The sequence below is a fragment of the Trichogramma pretiosum genome, unplaced genomic scaffold (genome assembly GCF_000599845.2).
Source record: "Trichogramma pretiosum strain Unisexual culture from Peru unplaced genomic scaffold, Tpre_2.0 scaffold32, whole genome shotgun sequence".
Taxonomy (NCBI): domain Eukaryota; kingdom Metazoa; phylum Arthropoda; class Insecta; order Hymenoptera; family Trichogrammatidae; genus Trichogramma; species Trichogramma pretiosum.
The window spans coordinates 1,514,546-1,536,859 of NW_019641641.1; the positions used below are offsets into that span (position 1 = coordinate 1,514,546).

Sequence of the window (22,314 nt, forward strand, 5' to 3'; positions counted from 1 at the left end):
TCCAAGACGAACGAAAAATATCTATTTTACGGCCACTGATTCGATAAATAACATCGAACGTTCATTCGAATTATAAATGAACGTTGATAGTAGTGGTTCGGTGCTAATAACAAGCTGTCAAAAGCATCGCAAGAGTTTCAAGATTCGTAAGCTTCGGAGTCGCGCGCGAAACGCAATCGAGTACAGCCGACTCCGAGATCGCAGAGTTCGTGTACGCTCGCGAGTAGCTGGCAGTCTGTTTGTCGAGAATAGTGGCGGAGGTGCTGCAAGATGGCGTCGCGGTGACGGCTGCTGAGTCCGCGGCAGCGGTGGCGGTGGCAGGCAGCGGCGCATTGCGCGAAAAGCGACTCTCTGTCGCAGCAGCAGCAGTGCGATTCTACTCTGGCACCAAGTGTGCTGGCTCAGTGCTGCTGCTTGCGAGTATCGCGGCCGATGGCAATCCGTGTGCGTCGTGCCCCCGCGACTGCTTTGAGCCGTGCTCGTGCGAGCGGCGCGACAGTAGCGCAGCGGCGGCGGCTGGCCTACGGCAGCCAGCAGCTCAGCTCCTCCACGAGCTGACTAATCCGCCCCCGCGTTTTTTTTTCTTCTGCGAGATCCGATCCGTCTATCGCTGCTGCTACGTTAGAGTAGTAGCTGGGCCAAGACGACGAACACGACGACGATTGTGTGCGTGTGTGAATAATTGCACGACACGAGTAAAAAATCTCTCGCTGCAGCGGCCAGTCGCAGGCGAGATCGCGAGAGAGGCGTGCGAGCCTCTCCTTGAGAGAGCGAGAGCGACCAGCAAGACCAGTCGCTGCTCCGCGCGCAGTCTATCAGTGTTTATTGTTGTTGTGGTGGTGCATGTGACACATCCTGCGACGATCGCCGACACATTCGACCGCGACTACTGCTTGTGTGCGTTATTGTGTTATACTCGACGGTCGACTCGGCTCCTCGCGAGTCCTCGCGCTCTGTGCTCCTATATCTATATTGTGAGTGTGTGTGTGTGTGTGCTATCGCGAGTGCGAGTGTCGATGAATACATAAGTGAGCCTAATATACAAAAGTGTCCTGCGGAGTAAGCGCGTAAGCTCGTCCTCGGGAGCCGAGCGAGCGAACTTTGTACGAGTTTCTGCAATCGCTCTGCCGCTTCGGCCCGCAGTCGCACGGGTCGGATACACGCTTATAAATATATATCATACACACGCAGACATATACATATATGTAAATTTGCGTTTACATACACGATATATATCTATATCGCGGCTTAGAAGACGGAGAAGAATAGGAGCAGCAGAGCAAGAGCAGTAGGCAGACCGATTAGTGCGCGTGTGCGCGCAAGGACTCGGCTCTCACCATGGCATCCGAGAGGTAATATACCTATAGCACTTAGATATAGCCAATTGCTGATAGTGGCCCATCAATAGGACGGAGTAGCCGCCTTATGACATTGTTTTTATGGCTATTAGGGCTCGATCCACGAAACTCGTCTGCGTTAATCGAATAACATCGGAGTCGAATCTCTTTAGCTTGCGATTCGGAGCTATCTTTTGTACATTTAAAGTTGCGGGAGCTTCGAGTTCGCTGCACATGGGCGTAGTTTTTCTCACGGAACTCCTCGTGCTCGCCGGGGGTGAAATAGCAGCTATATTACGTATCCTCGCGCACGCATACGCGTGTGCAGCCACATCGAGATCTCCCTTACAAAATATCGAGTCTTACATGTTATATAGGCACACTAGGTTTCCGCTCGCACACATGCGATTCGTCCGATGCGTAAAAGGTATAAATACGAGTGCGTATATAATAAGTTGGGAGCAACGACAGCCGCGACTCGTGTGTACATACATTCTGTACAGGCACAATAACATGTACATACATTCGCATTCGGTATCTTGTCTCTTTCTCGCTCGCGGTTTACTCGTCTATGTATGTAATGTACGCTCACTTTGCAAGACTAGCAGCAGCAGCAGCAGCCACGGCAAAGAGACTCATTCTCTCCCCCATATGTGCTGTTCTCGTCGTCGCGTACACATATATATACCTACGACTCGCGCACGAGCTACACGCGAGAGAGCTGCTCCTCTCTGTGTCTGTGTGTCTGCATGCCTGCCTGCCTGCGTATCGCATATATTTTTCGCAGTACACTACATGTATACGTGCTTGCGACCAGTAGTGTCGTTTTCTGCTCTTTTCTCTCTTCTTTTTCAGCTTTTTTTCCATTTTTCATGTTCATCCATTCGACTGCGTAGCATTAGTGCTTGTATAGGCTCGCGCGCGCGCGAACCCGAGAGTTTTACGCTCTTTCCATAAACATTCGCACGCGTTTATGCTGCTGCTCGTTAATTCTCGTTCTTTTGCGCCGCTCCTCGACGTCCGTGGGCCGTAGTGCTCTCTGCCTTTACAGCTCTGTTATAATATAGTCGAGGGCCTCGCTCTGCTGATGCTGCTTGTACTGCTGCCGGGGCTTTTAAAAAGTCCGAGAGCTAGAGATAGCTCTCTGCGTTAGTATGCAATGGTACAGGTCTCGGGATGACGCGCGACAGCTGCTTCGAGGGGAGGATATAGTAGGAGCCGCCGCCGCGCGCGAGCAAAGAGAGACACTTTCTGGGTCGCTTTTTTCGTCGAGGTCGGTTTCACCTTGATCCGATCGATTGAACTTGTGAACCGCTATGTAACTGTTTATACATGCACACAGATAGCTGCTCTGTCGCTTTTAGCTGCTGCTCGTGTTTGTGTGTCTCTGCTTCGATGTGTAATACACATGTATATAGCGAATATCTGTCTCCGTAGCTAATGTGTTGGGCCGTTTTGTTTGATAGCAAACAAGTCGGAGGGAGAGGGAGCGATGAGAGAGAGAGAGAGTTAGGCAGAGCTTGTTTGTGTGCTCGAGTTGCTGCTGTTGCTGCTGCTGTGGATCGCGTCGACGAGATAAACTCGTGTGTTCGTTTAATATGCTTTCCCATGGCCGCCACCGATCGGTGCAGTCGGTCAACTTTTCGATAAGATATTTTCGGAGCGAACTATTCCTCGCTCGCTCGCTCTCTCGTGTGCTCGTCATGCGAAGGTCAAAGCTCAAAGGGAGAAAGCTGAAAAGCTGCAAGCGTGCCGTACGCTAGTTTATATACTCCCGAGCTCTGCAGCCAACTTCCTCGTGTGGCGTGTGTATGCGAGTGCAAGCTGCGGCAGGAAATTGAGAGTACGTCTTCAAAGTGGCGTTAGAACAATTTTTTTTTGTACTTTGTGTATACGTCGCGCTCCTCGTGCCTTGCGGGTTATATTTGCACGAGACGCTGGTTCTCGGAAAGGGTCGCAAACAAAAGTCGACGCGTCTCGCGCGCGCGAAGAATCGTCTCGCGGCGAGCATAAAAAGTCGGTTAATTTAGCGCATCGAGTTGCGCTGCAGCTATATTGCTGCTATCACACGCTACGTGCCGTTCACGAGACCGTGCGGTGGTGGTCGACGCGACGAAACACAGAGAGAGAGAAAGAGAAGCGAAGCGAAGCTCGAGATGTTTTTCCGCGTATGCAAAAGTCGATATCGGCTATTAAAACACGCATGCATTTATGCAGCAGCGAGAAAAGTAATTAGAAACTGGTGCATCGATTGCGAGCGCGCTAGTTTCTCCTCATTCTCTCTCTTTCTTTTTCGCTTCGACTGCTGTGGACAGTCCGGGGCTTTTGCTTTTTTATCGTTTCGTCGCCGCCGATGCGCTTGCGGTGTAGTTGTCTATTGCTTCGCACGCACGCACTATACGTGCACTCGTAATGCAATAATAAACGTATAATACTCCGCGACTCCGATTTTCGAACGACGTTCTCTCCCTCTTTATACACAACGCACATAGCCGCATCTATGCCCTATACGATACACGCTCCAAGCGTTATAAAGCGCGCAGCGAGTAAAAATACGGAGAGGGCAAAGTTTTAGCGACGATCGGCGTGACTCATCGAAAGCTATATACGAGGAGCCGGACCGCCGACGCAGCGCATAGCGGGCGCCTCGTGCGCCATGCACGTCTGCCTGGTACAACACAAACGTGTATCGCACGCGCAGCATGTGCTCGCCTCGCCATGATGCGCACTTTAACTTATTCTTCTTCTTCTTCTATACACGCGCACGCACACGCGAAACAACGCATATACGTATACCCGATCGAAGTTCGAACGAAGAGAGAAAACGTAAATAACTAATCGGAAGTTCAGAAGCAACCGCTTGCGCTCGTCGCCCCGGACAGCAGCAGCAGCATAATATGAAGCAACTCGCGCCGCCGTTGGATCCATGCGCTATTTTTGGATATTGTTATCACTTCATATAAATACACACGCAGTAGGCAGCCGCCACCGCCGTATTTATTTTTCGACTATGACTAATTATCGATCGAGTCGAGGCTACTTTACGAAATTGTCGGAATGGATGAGCAGAGGAGACTCGTTGGCTGGGCCAGTTTTCCACTTGATGACGCGTACAATGCCAAGCCCTTTATCTTTTTTTCTTTTTTAAGCTGCAGTCTCTCGTTCAAGGTCCAAGTCGAGCGTGGCAGCGGCAGCTCTTGACATATTAGACGACGACGTGTAGGTGACGTACACGCGCGCGATGTATTTCTCATCTACTCTTTCTCGTGTCTCTTTCTCAACGTGTTACTTTATAAGCATATCCACATAATACGTATATGAGATGAAGTTCGCTCGTGTATATTGTACGCGTTACTTTTCTCGGGCACAGCTTTGTTATTTCCGGACAACAAGAGGCTCTCATTTTTCGAAAGAAACTCTTTCTAGGTGAGGGTCGAGCGGCGAGATGAATTACACGTGGCCTCTTCATCCAGCTCCAACGAGAGAGAGAGAGCGCGAGAGGCTCCATTCGAAACGCGCGTCAAAGTCTAAAGCTCCTAGCCTGATATGGATTTGCACACGCGCGCGAGCTACTATATTATAATGTGATGAGCTGAAATTGAGCTTGAATGTCTTTATCCGGCTTATCGGATTAAAAATGCGCGAGAGGCTTTCGCTGGATGATTTTGCACGTCGAGTAGGAGATAACCATGCGTTCGGCGCGAAGATTATTCGGACGCTTATTTATCGCCCATCGCCCATCAGCATTAACTGCATCGGACGAATTATCGCGCGTCCAGCTTTTCATCAATGAGTTTTTCCACAATTATCTCGCAGCTGCTGCAGCTTGCAATTTATGTGTACGTGTGTGCGCGGTGCGTTACGACATCGTATACTTTTATCGCTGCGCAGCTATAGGAACAATGCTTGTCATTCTTATAATAGTGTTTAAAAAGTACAACTTACAAACATTTTAATTCCTTAATTGTTCTTAACTTATGTAATTGTACACTACTCGTGTATTTATGCCTTATTGTGTCGGGAGGTTTAACTGCATTGTTAGGATTTAGGTTGAACGAAGCCGAGAAAGACGTCGGGGCATTTATCTTTTCCGCAAAAATATCGTCGCGCCGCGTAGCCAGAGTCGACGATGACGCATACTTTACGCGCGTGTGTATATAATCCGGAGCACTGGGATAAAAATTGTCCTAAAGCATCGACGGAAGGACCGTACGTGATTCTTTTTTAGTTTTTTTTCTCGGCTCAAAAGTTTTGGGTCTTTGTGCGCATCATTTCCACGACGTATAATTATTCAGAATCCATATAGCGTTAATTACTTTGTCGACGAGCAAAAAGCTAATACTCGACGTACGGAAAAAAAGAAGGAAGTCTCTGTCGCTGAAAGGTCTTTTAAAACGTACACGGCGCAAAAGTCGATCGATTGACAGCTGCAAAAAGGAGCGCACGAAGCTCTTCGGTTCGACGAGCCGTCGGCCCAGAGAAATTCGAAGCTCCTTGTGTGCCGAGTAATTAAGAAGGCGCAGCGAGAAATAAATCGATCGATCGAATCGGCTCTTGCGTGTGCGACTCGAAATCAGATGAAATTTGCGCGTCAAACAAGGTACTTGAGGGCGCGTTTGAAACTCTTGGATCATGACAAATTACAGTCTCGACTCGAGAGAGCGAGCCCGAACGAAGTAAATACGCGGAAGAGCTTGAAAATGCACGCGCTTCAGCGAGCCAAATGACGACGGATTTAAAGCTCCGTCGGGTATATAATACGAGAGCAACCTACTCGTGGCTCTCGAGGCGCGTCGATCACATTTTTCAAAATGACTTTTTAAAATCGTCCAAGTTTATGTAGATAGTAGCTATATCAATAGACTCTCTCTTTCCATAAGCACGTAGTAAATATAAGTAAGGTACTTTCTAGTCTCGCAAGCTTTGGCTCGGTCGTCGGGCTACACATTGCTGCTCTCGAGCGAGCGAGAGAGAAAGGGATCTATGCGGTGCGTTTTCCTTGTCTCGGCGCTTATACTTATATAGTTAGCGAGCAACGAGCTTGGCAAATTTATCGATCGGACGATTCGTGCAAAACAATGGGCCCGTAGAGTATTATGTACATGGCTTATACAGGAATCGATTTTACATAAAAAGTATTTGAACAGCTGTCGCGAAAGAATTTTCTCGTTAATCACGAGCAGCAGCAGCGGCTCGATACTCGTGTCCCATCCGAGAGCTGCCCTAGACGAGAGGAGCATTTTCCGATCGACGCGCTCCATATATATACACGGGGTTCTTTACCACGCGCTTGGCAAACAGCCCGCTTCTTGCTGCTCTTACCTAGATATACGGCAGCGGATTGATCGTTGCTACCGTTGTATATATATATGTGTCTGCGAGACGAAAAGCCGAGCTCTGCTGCAGCTTCTCGTCTCCCGCCCGGCGACGTGTGTCAAATCCGAGATTCGAGCTGTGTACGCGAGCTATCTCGCTGGAAAGAGCGCCTGGAAAATTGAAAATTCATTCTCGGCTGGAGCAGCTGCGAGAAAAAGATAAATAAAAGTAAACGCGATGACGACGTGTAGCTCTCTCTCTCTCTCTCTCAGACATCTGCAGCAGCATCAGCCGCATGTATGCAACTCGACGACGACGGCCCTCATCGGCCTTTAGACTCGGTGTGGTATATATGCTGCGCGGTACTCGCTCTACGTACTACACCTAACGGCGCAGTGTGCATATACACAGCAGCAGCAGCAGCAGAGCAGCGCAGCAGAGTGAAAGTCCGCCTAGCGCGCTGAATTTTTCAGCGACTTGTCTTTGTGGTCTCGCACGCGCGCTATGTATACTGTATAAACCGTGCGCCGGGCTAGCTAGCACCAAGAGCCGCGTATACATATATCTACTCTATACCTATGCGCTGGAAATGTCGTTTCGCGCATGCACACGCATTGGCTTTGGGTGTGGGACTCCTCTCTTGTATACGACGATGACGACGGCTATGTCGCAGCTCCGTTATATAGTTTAGCTTAACTCCATCTCTTCTCTTTTTCTCCTTTATCCAGCAATGACAACGACGACGAGGACGACTCATTGTCTTTTCTCGCTAACCGGTGAAATGCCTGTTGACCGTGAGCTATAGCTCGGCTCGTAGTGTATTTACTCTGTTTAATTTAGCAGATGGAAAATTGAATGGTTTACACGCGATATGGTTTACTTATTTTATGAAAAACACGTTCTTCGATGTCGGGGATTAGCTAGCTCGCGATCCGCAGGTGTACTTCTCGTCCACTATATATCCAGCAACGAGCTCTAGCTCTCGTTTCGCTCGATGATTTTCTGGTATTATAAAAGCGAACAACCGTCAACTCGAATGAATTGTCGTTTTTCTCTCGATTTCTCGACTCGCAGCTCGTCTCGCTTTTATTCCACATTTTTCGTCGTACGAATCGAGATCAGCCGATCGTGCGAGACGCATCGATTCATTGACTCGAGCTACAACAACGAAATGAAAGAGGAAAAAATAATGCAACAAAAAATGAAATGAAAACAAAAAAAAAAAAAAAAAAAAAGCNAAAAATGAAATAAAAAAAAAAAAAAAAAAAAAAAACAAGCGAGGGAGCAAAAAAGAGCAGAGTTCCGATCTATTTATGCGCGCGCGCAAGCTACCGGATCTTTGAAATAAGTAATATTTTCGAGCGAGGAGGCGTTGCTCATTTTCTGTTTCACGGCAAAGTCACTTTTCTCACACCTTGTACAAACATACGTGCGCGGCTGTTACCGTATTATTCTCTGCCGCCTATTCTTTTTGAGTATTTGCACGCGCGGTACGTTATGTCAACGAACGAACGAACGGAATCCTGCGCCGCCCGAGCTTTGTTCCGATCTTTCGTCTTTTTGCCAAACGTTACGAGTGGCTCGTACAGTGATTTCGTATTTTTTTTTTCTTCTTCCTTATATCGACTTGGCGAGGAGAGGGAGAGAGGATCATTAGCCGATGCTCGAGCAACTATAATAAATAGAAACGAATAGAGAGAGAGAATATCCAGAGATGTTAACGACTAGCGCACGTCCGGAGCTCACGAGCGCGAATCGACTCAGGAATTCAATTTTCCAAACAAACTCTTGGTTTTTCCAGGCAGTTACCGCGAGAATCGATGATGCGCGTCGATGCATAACAGAGAGTGAGAGAGAGAGAGAGAGAAAGAAAGAGATCTATAACGCGCTAGTCGTCGTCGTCCTATTCGCGCTCACTTGTCCTTCGGTCGTGGTCCAATAAACGCGTGTGTCAGCGACAGTTCGGCACTCGTATAAAATATAATAGGTACGAAACGTACCTCGGGCCGAGCTTTCGCAGTAATGCTCAATTTCCCTTTTATCTCGCGCACGAATGTGTACGGCACTGGGCGCGTTTGAATTGGCGCGGCGTATTGTATTATATATATGTTGGAGCCTGAACCGGCGAGCCAACCATCATAAAGCACACGCACAGTCCGCAGGCAGGCAGGCGCGTTTTATAGTGCGTATATTATGGCAGATCGAGCGCGTACATATAGTCGTCGCGCTCACGCCGTTGAACGTACGCGCGCGCGCGAGTTCATTCGGGTCAATTAAATGCTTGACATCGTTCATGCATATCATATGTATAGGAGAGCTCTGCTCGGCTCGACGGTGGCTGTGCCGCTGCTGCACGGTGCGCTTGTACTACCTCGCGCGTCGACCTTATCAATTGAGAGACGACGCGTCTGTGTGCGAGACTATGTGTGCGGAGGCGCTTTTGTGCGTATAGACGCGCACCAAGTGACACAATAACACGCGTGCGGCCTATGCGTTTTATTTAAATGCCGCACTGTACTAAATGCACGAGGGGCTGACGCTATATACCTACTACTATACTCTGCCTCGACGATCCGCCAGTTGAGAGCACGACAGTATAGAGATTTCGTATAGAGCGACGGCGATGGCGCGCGCGAAACTCACGTTAACGTAGGTGTTGGAATCGCTCTAAAAATACCCTATCCGAAGAAACGATTATTTTTGGAGCGCCGCGCGGCTCTCCACTGTGTTTAGAAGAGCTGCTGCTGCGAGTCAGCAGAAGCAGCAGCGAACAAGCCGTGTTTTGTTTCTCTCTCTTTCTCTCTCGCTCGGCAGCAGCAGCACGAAGACGTGCGCTCGGCTCTGTACGATTATTGCCGTCGTGCCGGGATTACTCGGCCGCTGCTGCAGCATCGGTGGAAGAAACGCCGCCACCGCCGCGACGTTGATTGATTTCGCTTTCCTCTCTCTCTCGCGGGCTCTCAACTTCTCGAGTCGAGTCCCGATCCGCCGAGGCAGACTGGCGCGTTTAAAGCAACACGCAGCAGCAGCGGTGTGGCAGAGTCCGGAGAAAGGAAGAAAATATCAGTGTGCCGCAGTGTCGGTCCAGCTCCGATCTGCCTTCGCTCCTTTATAGCATCCGCACGGCTTATACCGCAGTCTCTCTGCGCTTTGCGAACGTACGACGCTATGCTAATTAACGCATTAAAACGCTCTCCTCTCTTTCTCCTCTCGACAGCAGCTCGTGCGCTGCACCGCGCCGCAAACTCGACTCGAAGCGCGGCGCACGCGATTCCGCGGCAGCGACGCCAGCGCAGTTAAATTGTCTCGTGCGAAAGCCGAGGAATGGCGATTCATATACGTACATATATAGATTCGAGTGCGCGTCCGACGATCACAGCCCGCTCTAGCCAATGTACAAAGTTTGCTGCGGGGGTGTCGCATGTTATAACAGAGCAGGGCCGCCACGCGTATGTCGACCCTCGAGTCAGTCCACGGACATCTTCGACTGCGTCTGCGCGAGAACTAGCCCACGAGACTATATTGCTATAGCACTGCTCATTCAAACTTCCCTTCGTCATTGCAGGATATCGAGCTTATGTAAAAACCAGCCAGCAGCATCAGCCTCGAGCTGCTAGTGCCGCTGCTGCTACTGTTTCGCTACTATACGCCTACTCGTGGCTGTGCATATACAACATTCCAGCCGCGGAGCAGGCGCAATGAGTTACAATTTTCGATTGGACTTTGAAAATATCTGCATGCAAATACGCTTCGCGATCTATATACGACGTTTTGGTATTCAGGCTCTGTGACGCCTGCAGCAGCTTCTCTCTCTCTCTCTCTTTCGCTCTCTCTTACGTCGTCGCAATTGGAACTGGCTTTCGAAAATTTTCGACCACACGAGACAATTATATGCATCCATATGATACACAAAATAATATAAAAATACTCCTGCTTCATGAGCAAGAATACGGTAAAATGACATTTGGGCAGCGATGCAACACACGACTCGTCAATGATAACTATTACCGTTAAAAACTGTACATTCTTTTAATGACGTAAATGATGTAATGTTTATATACTCTCGGCTTTGAAACTTTTTGCGAAGCGCATGCACGCGTATCAGATTTTTAAAATATTTTTAGCTAGGCTAGAGCCTATACGAAAGCCAGTGGATCCTTTTTTTAAATCGTAGTATAGTAAGTAGAATGTAGATGTTTACCATTTGAGCTCGAATACAGACTGCAGAAAGGCAGAGCGATCGTTACGTCAGTCTTCACTCTTCGGAGTCGAAACAACGGAAGGGAATTTCTGTTTAACGAATTTGAAAATAGAAGCAGCAGCAACTCTTGCATCGCATCTAGTGTGCAGTTTAGCTGCAGGCGGTAACTTCCCCCTTGTTGCGCGTACACACAGTACTTGATCGTTAAAAGCCCGCTGGAAACTTGGTCATTGAACAATTAGCAGTATATTGTTTCAGGGACAACCAGCGGTGCCCGTTTTTAGTAAAGATGTTATCACTGAACATCCAGTGCATAGCTTGTTACGTAGGGTCGTGTATAATTAAGGTTTGCATTATTTTCGACTGTGCGTGCATTGCCTCGATATGAAAATGTACTAGTGTCGCGCGCACCACACTTTGATCGTGTTGCTTTGACTTTATAAATAGACCGTTGTTTTCTTTCCCTTTTGCGATAATCTTGTAAGAGAGCTCGTGAGCTATCGCTTAAACCATTCACCAGGAGATAAGCCATCTTCCGCTGGCTTGGAGTACATCTTTTTTTCGATGTTTCGTCGTTTCAACGTCCGTAAGCTCAAAATTTTACATCGCAGTCGTGCTCGGACGCGAGGACTTTATCAAATAAACGAGCTTTACCCGTAAAATCAATACACGCGATGCGCTCGAGCGTGTAAGTTGCATTAAATCTACGAAAGAATCGCGACGACCTTTAAAGTCTACAGCAATCGTGTCGTTCGTTCGATTTTCTCGTAATTTGTCCCCGACCATTGACGTCTAGCTCTTTTTCAAGAACTCTCCTTGTCTTCCGTTATTTCTTGTCTTACACACAATTTCTTAAAGCTTTTTGAAAAATTATTTATAGACATTTTTCTGTTACAACAAAATTGTTGGCCTCGTTCAAGCTTGTAAATATAAAAAATGATGTAAATTATTTATTTCTTATTTTCTTAAATAAAAGTTATGGAGTTGAAAGTGATTAATCACGTGTATCTCTAGTGTTGAAATACGTTTCCGTTTTACCTGCAGCAATCTGTGATAACAAAACAATGTCGAGAAATGCGAGTAACGAGCGCTATAACGTTTAGACTTTCATAGAAGCAAAACGAAGATTTCGTGGTTTCGGAAACTACAATTAATGTCCGCCGCAAATCACTAATTACCTCCACAGGTGTTTCACTTTCACTTAATGATAAAACAACGGATTTTGCCCTAGTTTTTAAGCTGACTTGCATACTTATGCAACATTTTCGGGCTCTTTTAACACCGGTATTTACTCTTGTACTTATTTTTCAGGATGGAATGGGTGGAGATTATCGAACCACGAACAAAAGAGCACATGTACGCAAACCTGACAACGGGCGAATGTGTTTGGGATCCTCCCCCCGGAGTACCTGTGTAAGTATACTCTGCGTTAATGCTTGTTTGTAATTTTTTCTAATAATTATAACGATAAAATATTTCCTTTGTGGATTACTCTTACTATTTTCTTGTTTCGTGAATACGAATTTATGGAAATAAATCGTAAAAGTAATGCGTACAACAATTAATAAACGATACTTTATTTTAATTGCAGTAAAAAAACTGATAATAATCAGTGGTGGGAACTGTTCGACCAGAGTACATCTCGTTTCTACTATTACAATGCAACATCACAGAAGACCGTATGGCATCGGCCAACTGATTGTGATATTATTCCATTAGCTAAACTACAGGTAAATATTTTTTGTTTTAATTGACTGCTGCTTATATTTTTACTAGATCGTTAGAGGCGATTAGAACTTTGTGAATCAAGCTTTTTGTGCGTTTTCTTTCGTAACTATTCACTCGAGATTATATTGTAATGTCCGGTCTACTTATTAAAAGAATAAATAAAAGTGCCAAATGCTGAGATTTCAAATTTGTTAGAAATGGCTTTAAAATGGTAAAAGAGTACCTTTCATTGTGTGTCGGTTTTACGAGCCATTGTTCATCGCAGAAGAGATAGACCGAAAGCAGCAGCAGCTGCTGTTTGTTATAGAGCAGAGCCGTGAAAGCGTCATTGTTTCGGAAATCGAAAAAGAGTAATGCTTAGGACGACCGAAAATAGTAAAAAAAAAGTCTCGTCGATTTTGCTGTCTTTACTTGCGCTCGTATAAGGTATCTATACGGGTGTTATGCTACGCTAAGCAATGTTCGTGTGCTCGATTACACTCGACGAAGAAGAAAGGCTTGACGCGCGACGCGTCGATTTGCAGCGAACCAACGAACGGACTGCGCAGCGAATCGTTTGTCGCTTTGCTCGTTTGCGCTTATGATTACGCACGTGTAAGCATTACTCTTTGTCTCGCGCGCGAGCCTATCTCGTAATTAGCTCCCAAACGAACTGCATATTACTAGCCGAGGCGCATATTTGCGAAACTAAAATCAAAGAGAGAACTTTGAATATTTTTCTCTAATACTGGATGGTACTTGCAAATACATTAACTTACCGGTTCAATGCTTACCACGCAAAATCTAAATTCTCAAAAATTAATTTATTACTTTATAAAATATTTGGATGAAGCCCAGTTAATCATTTTTTCACAGTTGCTGCGTAAACTGATTTGAAAGTAGAATAAGTACCGTAATAGAGAAGAACATCAAAACAAAAGAAAGAAAGGGAAAAATGTGAAAGAGATGGGCATGAAGCAGGTTGAGCAAGATGAGGTTATTGATAATATATATCACGTTATTTCATATAAACTTCGTTTTGAATTATACTCGAACTCGATACAACTGAAAATATCTCCTCCCATGTATACTCTCAAGCTAGGAAATTGAAAAGTCATGTAAACAAATGAATGAATTTAATTTACGCACTCTATCGGTGTAAACATGATATTAAATTTGAATGAAAATTCTGCTGATTTTTAGCTCTTTTTACTTTTTTTTTAAATACAATATTAAAATTTGCAAATAAGGTTTTAATTATGATTATGAAGATATTTAAATTTAATAATAGTATTAATAAGTAAACACGTTATCCAAAGAGAAAACTAAAGCATTTCAATTTCTACAGACACTGAAGCAAAATACGGAGCCAGCTAGCGCTAGTGCCAGTGGAATAGACAGTCTCAAAAGCTCCGAACCCAAGAAAAAAGAGACCGTTTCAACACAGACGCAAACCCCTACGGTTGGTCGTTCAGGACGATTTAATCATCATCATCACCATCACCGCGAAAATCCTAGTCTTGTCCATGCTTATCCTTTGGTAAATTCTTTTATTTTAGTTTTTATACTTTATTTTCTTTAAACTAAGTACGTCAAAAGCTGTGAGTACACGAATTATTGATATTTATTACTCTTTTTCTGAGTAATATTCTGTTCATTATTGTTGTTACTTAACTTTTAACCTTGTTTTTTTATCATTGACCATTATTTTTCTCAAATTTGATGCAACAAAATTTAAGTTCATTTTACTTTGAGATAATTCAAATCTTTAAACATTCTTACTCCGAATATCAGTTTAAATGATTGTGTTCATATCTTATAATTTAATTCCATACTCAATGTGATTTTATTTTTTACATTCCTTTCACCCCTCGTGAAAACATTTGATTAGATAATAGTAGATATGTTGTATTTTCCCCAAAATATTCATTAAAAGTAAGCTGAGCTTTGATAACAAAATCTGAATTTATTGAATAGAGCATGGGTGCCTGTAAGCCACACAGTCCCTTGGCGGAAGCGCAAACGTCACCGCCGTCTCCGTCGCCCTCTGCTCGGCGTTATCACCATCATCATCATCACCATCACCAAAATAACAATCGACACCATCACACCGGCAGCAGTAGCAGGCACGTCGAGCAACAAACGAGTCAGCAACCGCCGCCACATTTACAGCAGCCACAGATACCGCCTCAACCGCCACCGCCGGCGAGGAGGCATCACAATCACTCGCAGGACTCGGGACGCTCCTCGGACAGCTCGGTCTCGCACAGTCGCACCTCCCTGGAATCGGGCAGTTATCGCCACGGCAGTGCAGGCGCTGGTGGCAACGTTGATTCTCCCGCGCACAGGCACCATCGATCACCCAATCAAGCCCCGCCGCCACCTGCTCCTAGGCAGCCTAAGGGCGGTACTCTCGAGTCCGCGAAAAGTCCGAAGTTCCTACCAGGTGAACAGCCGCCGTCACCCGCTGGAATATCCATGTCCACGAGCACACCTTTATTTAAGAAGAAAAATTTTATTGACCTACAAAAAGATAATAATTGCCAAAGGAGGGACGTTAATTTAGACTTCGAGAAAAGAGAAAAGAATGGTGAATATGGAAGTAAGTTTCGTCTCATTTTCATTACTTCTTTAATGTGTTTTGTGCGTTATTAACTATTGAAAAAAAAATTAATTAAAATAATTATGAGGTTTCATAAACGAACTTTCACTGAGTTTATGACGAGATTTGCTTAGCTAATGGTTCAAGAAAACGAACTTTTATTTTCACGTTAAAAGCAAATTATAATAAATGCGTCAAGTATTTTTCGTTCGAGATGTTGTTATATTGTTGTACTCTATAGCATATAATAACAAACAATTTTTTCAATATTACCAGGCATCCGGAACTCCGAATTTCGTGCAATTTTAGAAGCTACGCTCAAAGGTACCAAGTACTACGAATTTTTCAAAGTGTTAGAAAATGTAGTGATCACTTCATCTTATCACTGCAACTTCATTATTATGCATACACTTTAATTGTATTCAATTATTAATATATTATTTTTTAACGCAATTAATGATTTACACTTTTTATGATAACTTTTATAAGATTTACGGTGTTGGTTTGTAACTATGGGATTACATCCGGATTTAACAATAAAATTAAAAGCTGTTTAATTATTATACAAAATTTTGTTGGAGCATTTCTAAATGTTATTGAAAGAACTGTGAAATGGTAAACAAAAATGTTTATATTAGGTGTTTAGTTGGGAAGCACTGAGATCATTATGAGTTTGATCATTACTGGTTCACTAAAGTTTATTTCACACGTTTATACTTTGCATTATTTATTACTTTATGGAAATTAAAATATCTATCATCTTCATACGTCACTACTTATGACAATTTTTATCCTTTGTTAATTAGTTTTGATCTCTTTATTTACAGGCCGTGCTCCGTACCCTCCACAACACAAAGAGTCCAGCACATCTCCTTATCGAGAGTCACCGAATCCAGGATTTCGACAATCGCAGGAGGCAGGTTACAGATCATCAGATAAGTTTCGTCCGATGCACGATGTCAGCGGAGGCGGTGGTAGCAGTAGATATCCTCGAGATCGCGTTAATAGTCTCGACAAATCCAATCCCGCATTTTATAGTTCAGGCCGTGCCAAGCAATCCAGTGTCGATAATACTGGCAGCATAGGCCGAAGACAGCCTAGCGAAGTAAAAATGGGTGTCGATGGCAAAAGTCCTGATGGTAGAGGTTTGGCTGTGAGTAATGTTGCCAAACAGAGGAGTTTCGATGTAGTGTCTGAAAGAAATGATAGAGATAAGGAAATTAGAAGAGCAGTTACTTGCAATAATTCGATAGATAGTAAGTTAACGGCAATGACCTTACAATATGCGATTTACTACCATTAACTTTGAAATTAATATGAACTCTTTATTTTTCAAGCTCCACCACAACCGTTAGCTCGTAGTTATAGTTTTGTCCAGCAACAAAAGTCGCATCAGTTGCAGCAGCAGCCACATCAACAAAAACAAGCTAAGTCACCACAGCAGCAGCTTCTGCAACAACAACTTCAACAAAAACTACAACAAAAGCAGCCCTCGTCGCGAAGACAGGATCGAGACGACGACGGAATGCACGAACGTTTTCTTTTACCGGATCAAGGTCGTCAAAGATTTAGTAGCGTAAGCAGTAGTGCCAGTAGCAATGCTACAGACAGCAGTGGTAGTAATAGTGCGGATGCTGGCGATGAAAATGATGATCCACCGCCGCCTATTGAAGAGCCATCCAAGAAAAAGCGTAATGGTGTCCATCCTAGTCCACCTCCATCTCCATTTTATGGCAACTTGATGGTAGATGCAGATCACTTACTACCACTGCAGCATTATATACTTCAGCAAGCTAAACTTTCTGGTTCGTTATATTTTTTAATGAGACTATATATTTTTAGGATATATCTTAATTTATTATAAATTCTTAAAAATATTTGAAATAAAATTTTGCATTTAGAGTCATCAAATCAAATAAATTTACCTCGATAATGCAAAATTACAGCCTGCATTTAGAATTTAGAATTAACGAAGTTTCACTGTATTTATTAACAACATTAAAAATTATATAAAGCATTTTGAAATTAATGATTTTCCTAACTATTTTATGTGTAGGTTGCTATAAATTCGGCGATCCACTCTTAGCAGAAGAGGGTGATGATTCTTTGGATGAAGAAGGAGGCAGAGATGACGATCCTCATGGAAGAGTGGACGAAGATTCAGACGATCAATTTGCTGATGATGAAGCAGCTAGTAATCAAGGAGATTCATCGAGTCAAGAGTACCTTGACGATCATTATGCAGGTAATAAAGAAGTAACTTTGAAAAGAAAATTCATGTTGAATACTTGAGATCTTTCAATTCATGAAATTTCACGTAATTTTTATTCTAGATTTGGCAAATTACGATACCACCGGCATCGCGACTTACTACAATACAGCTGATACGTTAACGAGACCACATGCCACACCTCCACCACCACCGAACATCGTATCACAAGCCGAAGCTCGCGAAAGCGTGCTTTCGGCTGCCATGCGCCCTCATTCACTTCCAGCTGCACCAAGTGCCAGAGCAGCTGGAGGTTTCAGTCTCAGCGGTATTGGTAGTAGTTGTATCGATGCTGGAGGTGATTACGACGAAGGTCGCAGAGATGACACTGCTGGCGGAGATATCGAAAAATATGCTCAAGATAATTTGAATCTCAACTGTGGACGTCCAAAAGGTCTAAGGCTATTATTTAGAAAAAAATGTAGCGTTCGAGACATACTTAGTTGGAGTAAGGATCCAATACCTCAACCAATGCTTGCAATCGTAGAGGGAGAAAAACTACTGAAAAGGGAAGCTTGTAATTTATTTAGGCTCGTGCAAGTACGTTCATACGCTCGCTTGATACTAATTGGTACCATAAGAATAAATTAATGTTTTGAAATTAATTTTGTCAGGTCTATATGGGTGATCGCAAGGCTAATGTAGGAATGACATTAGACGGTGTAGCCATGGAAATAGTGAATATGGTATTTTCGAAAGCACCATTGCGTGATGAGCTCTACGTACAAATCTGCCGGCAGACTACGGAGAATCCGCGCAAGGAAAGTTTACGTCGAGGTTGGGAGCTCATGGCTATTTGTTTGGCTTTCGTATCACCAAGTGCCACATTTGAACCTTATCTTGAAGGTTACATGAATAGACATCGTGATCCTAATTTCCAATTTCCTGAAGTTGCCAAGTGGCCTATACATGTACAAGTTAGTCATTATGCAACCGTTGCATGCAAACGGTTGCAGAGGATTGGTGCTCATGGCAAGAGACAACCTAGAAAAGCAACTGTTGAGGATATCGATCAAGCTAGGGTTGGTTTTCTACTTTTATCATATTATTTTTGGAAACATTTATAACTGTATTACTTTTTATTATTTTAGTTACAAATATTCCGAGCATCGATGTTCGGTGCCACACTTTCTGAAGTCATGGCTCTACAACGAGATCGTTTTCCGCAACGAGAACTACCATGGATTCAAACAACACTAACAAGACAAGTACTGATAAGGGGTGGCACGATGACCGAGGGAATATTCCGAGTATCTGCAGATGCCGATGAAGTCAATGTTCTCAAGTCGCGTCTTGACAAATTTGAAGACGGTGCCATACTTGCAGCTTCTCAAGATGCTCATGCTCCAGCTTCTTTGCTGAAACTTTGGGTACGAGAACTTTATGAGCCTCTTATACCTGATTCATTTTATGCTGAATGCGTGGCCATGAAGCACGATGACCCTGAAGCCTCAGCTAAAAACGTTGCTGCTCTTGTAGAGAGATTACCGGAACTTAATCGAAAGGTCCTATGTCATCTGATTCACTTTTTACAAGTACGTATTTTTTATTTGAATTTATTTTCTACATTCATTCAGGACAATTACTTTACAAACTGAACTTTTTACAGATATTTGCTCGGCCCGACGTTGTATCGCGCACAAAAATGGATGCTAGTAACTTGGCAATGGTAATGGCACCAAATATACTTCGTTGTACATCACATGATCCACGCGTTATTTTGGAAAATGCTAGAAGAGAAATGGCGTTCGTACGTACAATGATCGAGACGCTTGAAACGGCTTGGGTCGAAGATCTTCACTGACCTTTGGGTCAGCTTAAGGAGACGACGCTTTAGATTATGATAATATGCAAATACGCTGTGCATTTAAAATTTATTAATGCTTGCACCGATATCATTCTAAAATACCATTACGGCGGATTGGTTCACATTAAACATTTTCATAGCATCATTGCTTATAAGATTCAATGAATGCTATCGATGATTGTGTGTTCTGAATAGTAAATAAGATGATGCATTAAAGCAAAGTATTTACGACAAAAGCGATTTGCTGTATAAATACGTTTGGCATTTTAAACGTGGTTTTATAACCGATATAAGACAGTATTTGTTTTTAATGAAAATATTGACGAAGCAATCATTGAATTAAGATATGCAAAATTCTTAAGCAAGTTTACTTTGATTAAATTTTAATCGCCATGTTAAAAATGATTCATGCTTATTAATGCTGGTTTACCAAAAGTTCCTCAATACGATATTCATATTCATATATTTTATTGAAAATTATAGTCATACATTTCATTGGCATTTAATAAAAATTGAACAGCGTTTCAGTCGTCTCCTTAAGCACTTTGAAGTAACGAATTGCGTTCAATTACTTGCAAGTTCGTTCTTCCGTCAGCTCCAATGTGAGTTAGATTAATAGAATTCGAGTCATTCTCACTATGTGTACGATTATAAAAAGTTCGTATTAGGTGAATATAATTTCGCAGCTTTGAAGGAAAATTCACTTTCAATCGATAAAGTCGAATGCGACAATGATTGTGTTTTTTCTTGATCAGCATCCTACATTAATTATGAAATTAATTCTTTTATTATAAAGATTATACGCAACATTTATACTAGAGATTATTAGATTTATGATATTATGTACAATGCTAAAATATCGTAGCACCTTTGTTACGCCACGCGCATGTGGAAGTGGTTTTTTTACTGAAAAAACATTTGTTAAATCGCATGTAACGTACAATGCCGGTAATGAAAAATAACGAACAAATATGTGTTATATTGTGAAAGGTGAAAGGTGACGATCGCGGAAAATTTTGTACATTTAAAAAACTGATGCAATTTGTGAATCTGTATGTATGTATGTAAAGTATGTATAATCATACTAATCAAGATTAGTAAGCCATACTAATGTGTTTTTGTATAATTATTTTCATATTACCTTAGAAATAATCGTCTTTCCTTGTCATTTTTCCAAAGAATGTATTTTCTTTTTTAAGCGATTTTTAAAATAAACAGCCCTGGCAATGACAAATAATAAAAAAATTACTTATTTTATCATTTCAAAGTCGATCGGCGAATAAGTCGTTCAAACGTTTGTAAATAGATGTGGAACATTTGTGAGAACAATACAATAAGTGCATCAAGCTTGGACGATTTGAATACTGCAAAGTACACAAAAAGTTGATTTCTCAACGCTTTTACTGAAGACTTATTCATGTACTTGTTTATAAATTAATAGCTGTTGTACAAAGATATCTCCCAAAACGTATCTTAATAATTAAAAATTCAACAAAAAAAACAAGAGTTATTATCGCTTTAACGCTACATTTTATAATACTTGATTTGTGTTAGAACAGAGTATATAATATTGAAAATAAACTAACAATTGAAGTGATCAAAGTGTAACGAAGGACATAAAAGTTCCAAAGATGTTCTATATATATTATGTTCAAGACATTCATTTGATTAATAATATCACATACTTTATTTTTGTAATTTTATGTAAGTACCAACATATTTAAACCGAGAACAAATAGCCATTTTTTGTTTTATAAATGTATTAAATACAAATACTAAAATATGTATAATATTTATACTGATGGGCTTGTAGATTAATATTAAAAGTGACACGTATTTAAAAAACTAAATCTATATTGTCAGTTTGTGTGACTTCAAAAATATAATATTACAAATGAGTTGAGCTTTATAATGAATTCATTAAAATTTAACATTTTTTATAAGTAGAAAGAAACGATCATTTTAGTACCCCGAGGGGTTTTAATAAATGAAAACAATGTATCTAGCCAACTCTTTGACGAGTAAAACTAACTATTAGATTATGGGAAAATTTTCAAAATAAATATGAAATAAAGATCAACATCTAAGGCTAACGTTAATAAACGCAACTGCAAAGAATAGATAAACTTTAATATGGACATTTTATCTATTGCTTGGTATCCTCAGAGTATCATTGGTTCAGTCAAACTTATTTGGAGCTAACACATATAGTAAGTATAGTGCAAAGTCTATTTTTTTTGAGATGATAATAGTCAAAAATTTTACTTGCGTTACCATTAAACCGTCAAGTAATGTCGAAACTTGTGTAGTAACAATAATTTAGCTGTTACTTAACTTTCAATAATGGTAACTATATATTACTTGCAATAGAAAAGTGATAAGAATAAAAATTATGGTAGCACATTGTTCAAAAAATTGTAAGTACTGCTCGGTTGCAATTTTATTGTTAAATAAAAACTAGACAACCTTTGAATAAAATGCAATACTTATTTTGTAAAATTTTGCACACCACTTATTTACCACTAATCATAATCTTCACTTTCATTTATTAATTTGAAGTATGGAGATAAGGGGTTTATTTGCGAATTAAAAAGTTATTTCAACTAGATTTTCTTTCAAATCAAACTGTAGAAAGATTTTCGTCGCATTGAACATTTTTTTTAATAATTATTTGTTGATTTTATGCTCCTTCAAATTATACTGCAGAGAAAATGAATGGTGGGATTCAATTATTTAGTGGAGAAAATGAAAGAGTAGCGGAAATTCAATTTCTTATAATATTCACCTGACATGCAGTAGAATAGAATTGCACTGCAATAAAGAATGAAATAATTTCTCCCTTGAAACGGAAATATGGGGCATTTTCAAAAGACTACCCCGTTCGTTATTACATGACATTATTATGTCACTGCTGCGTGGCTAAAAACTAAGAATGTTTTTTTTCTCTTTGTTCGGTGCTAAATTTTTCCCCAGCGGATATAACATTAGGCATGTCCGTGGTCTCAGTAGAGACGTCGCGAAATTCTTTGAACCGTATTCTTGCGATCGCGTGTTTCTTAGTTTGCTCACGCGCGC

At 42.2% G+C, this 22,314-nt stretch overlaps 1 protein-coding gene across 3 annotated transcripts; it reads left to right on the plus strand.

Moving 5' to 3' along the window:
- Positions 1-413: 413 nt before the first annotated feature.
- On the plus strand, positions 414-21,137 carry LOC106652614 (rho GTPase-activating protein 39). 3 transcript variants are annotated; one of them, XM_014371677.2, is made up of 13 exons: positions 414-1,352; positions 12,166-12,267; positions 12,446-12,584; positions 13,910-14,023; positions 14,539-15,163; positions 15,440-15,487; positions 15,991-16,419; positions 16,501-16,968; positions 17,220-17,408; positions 17,497-17,972; positions 18,047-18,454; positions 18,524-18,967; positions 19,042-21,137. In XM_014371677.2, the coding sequence occupies exons 1-13, from the start codon at positions 1,339-1,341 to the stop codon at positions 19,234-19,236; spliced, it is 3,651 nt and encodes a 1,216-aa protein (XP_014227163.1). In that variant the 5' UTR covers positions 414-1,338; the 3' UTR covers positions 19,237-21,137. The 3 variants fall into 3 exon arrangements, with proteins under 3 accessions (XP_014227163.1, XP_014227160.1, XP_014227161.1); XM_014371674.2 differs by having other exon boundaries at positions 415-1,352; positions 13,910-14,101; XM_014371675.2 differs by lacking the exon at positions 15,440-15,487 and having other exon boundaries at positions 415-1,352; positions 13,910-14,101.
- The last annotated feature ends 1,177 nt before the right edge of the window (positions 21,138-22,314 follow it).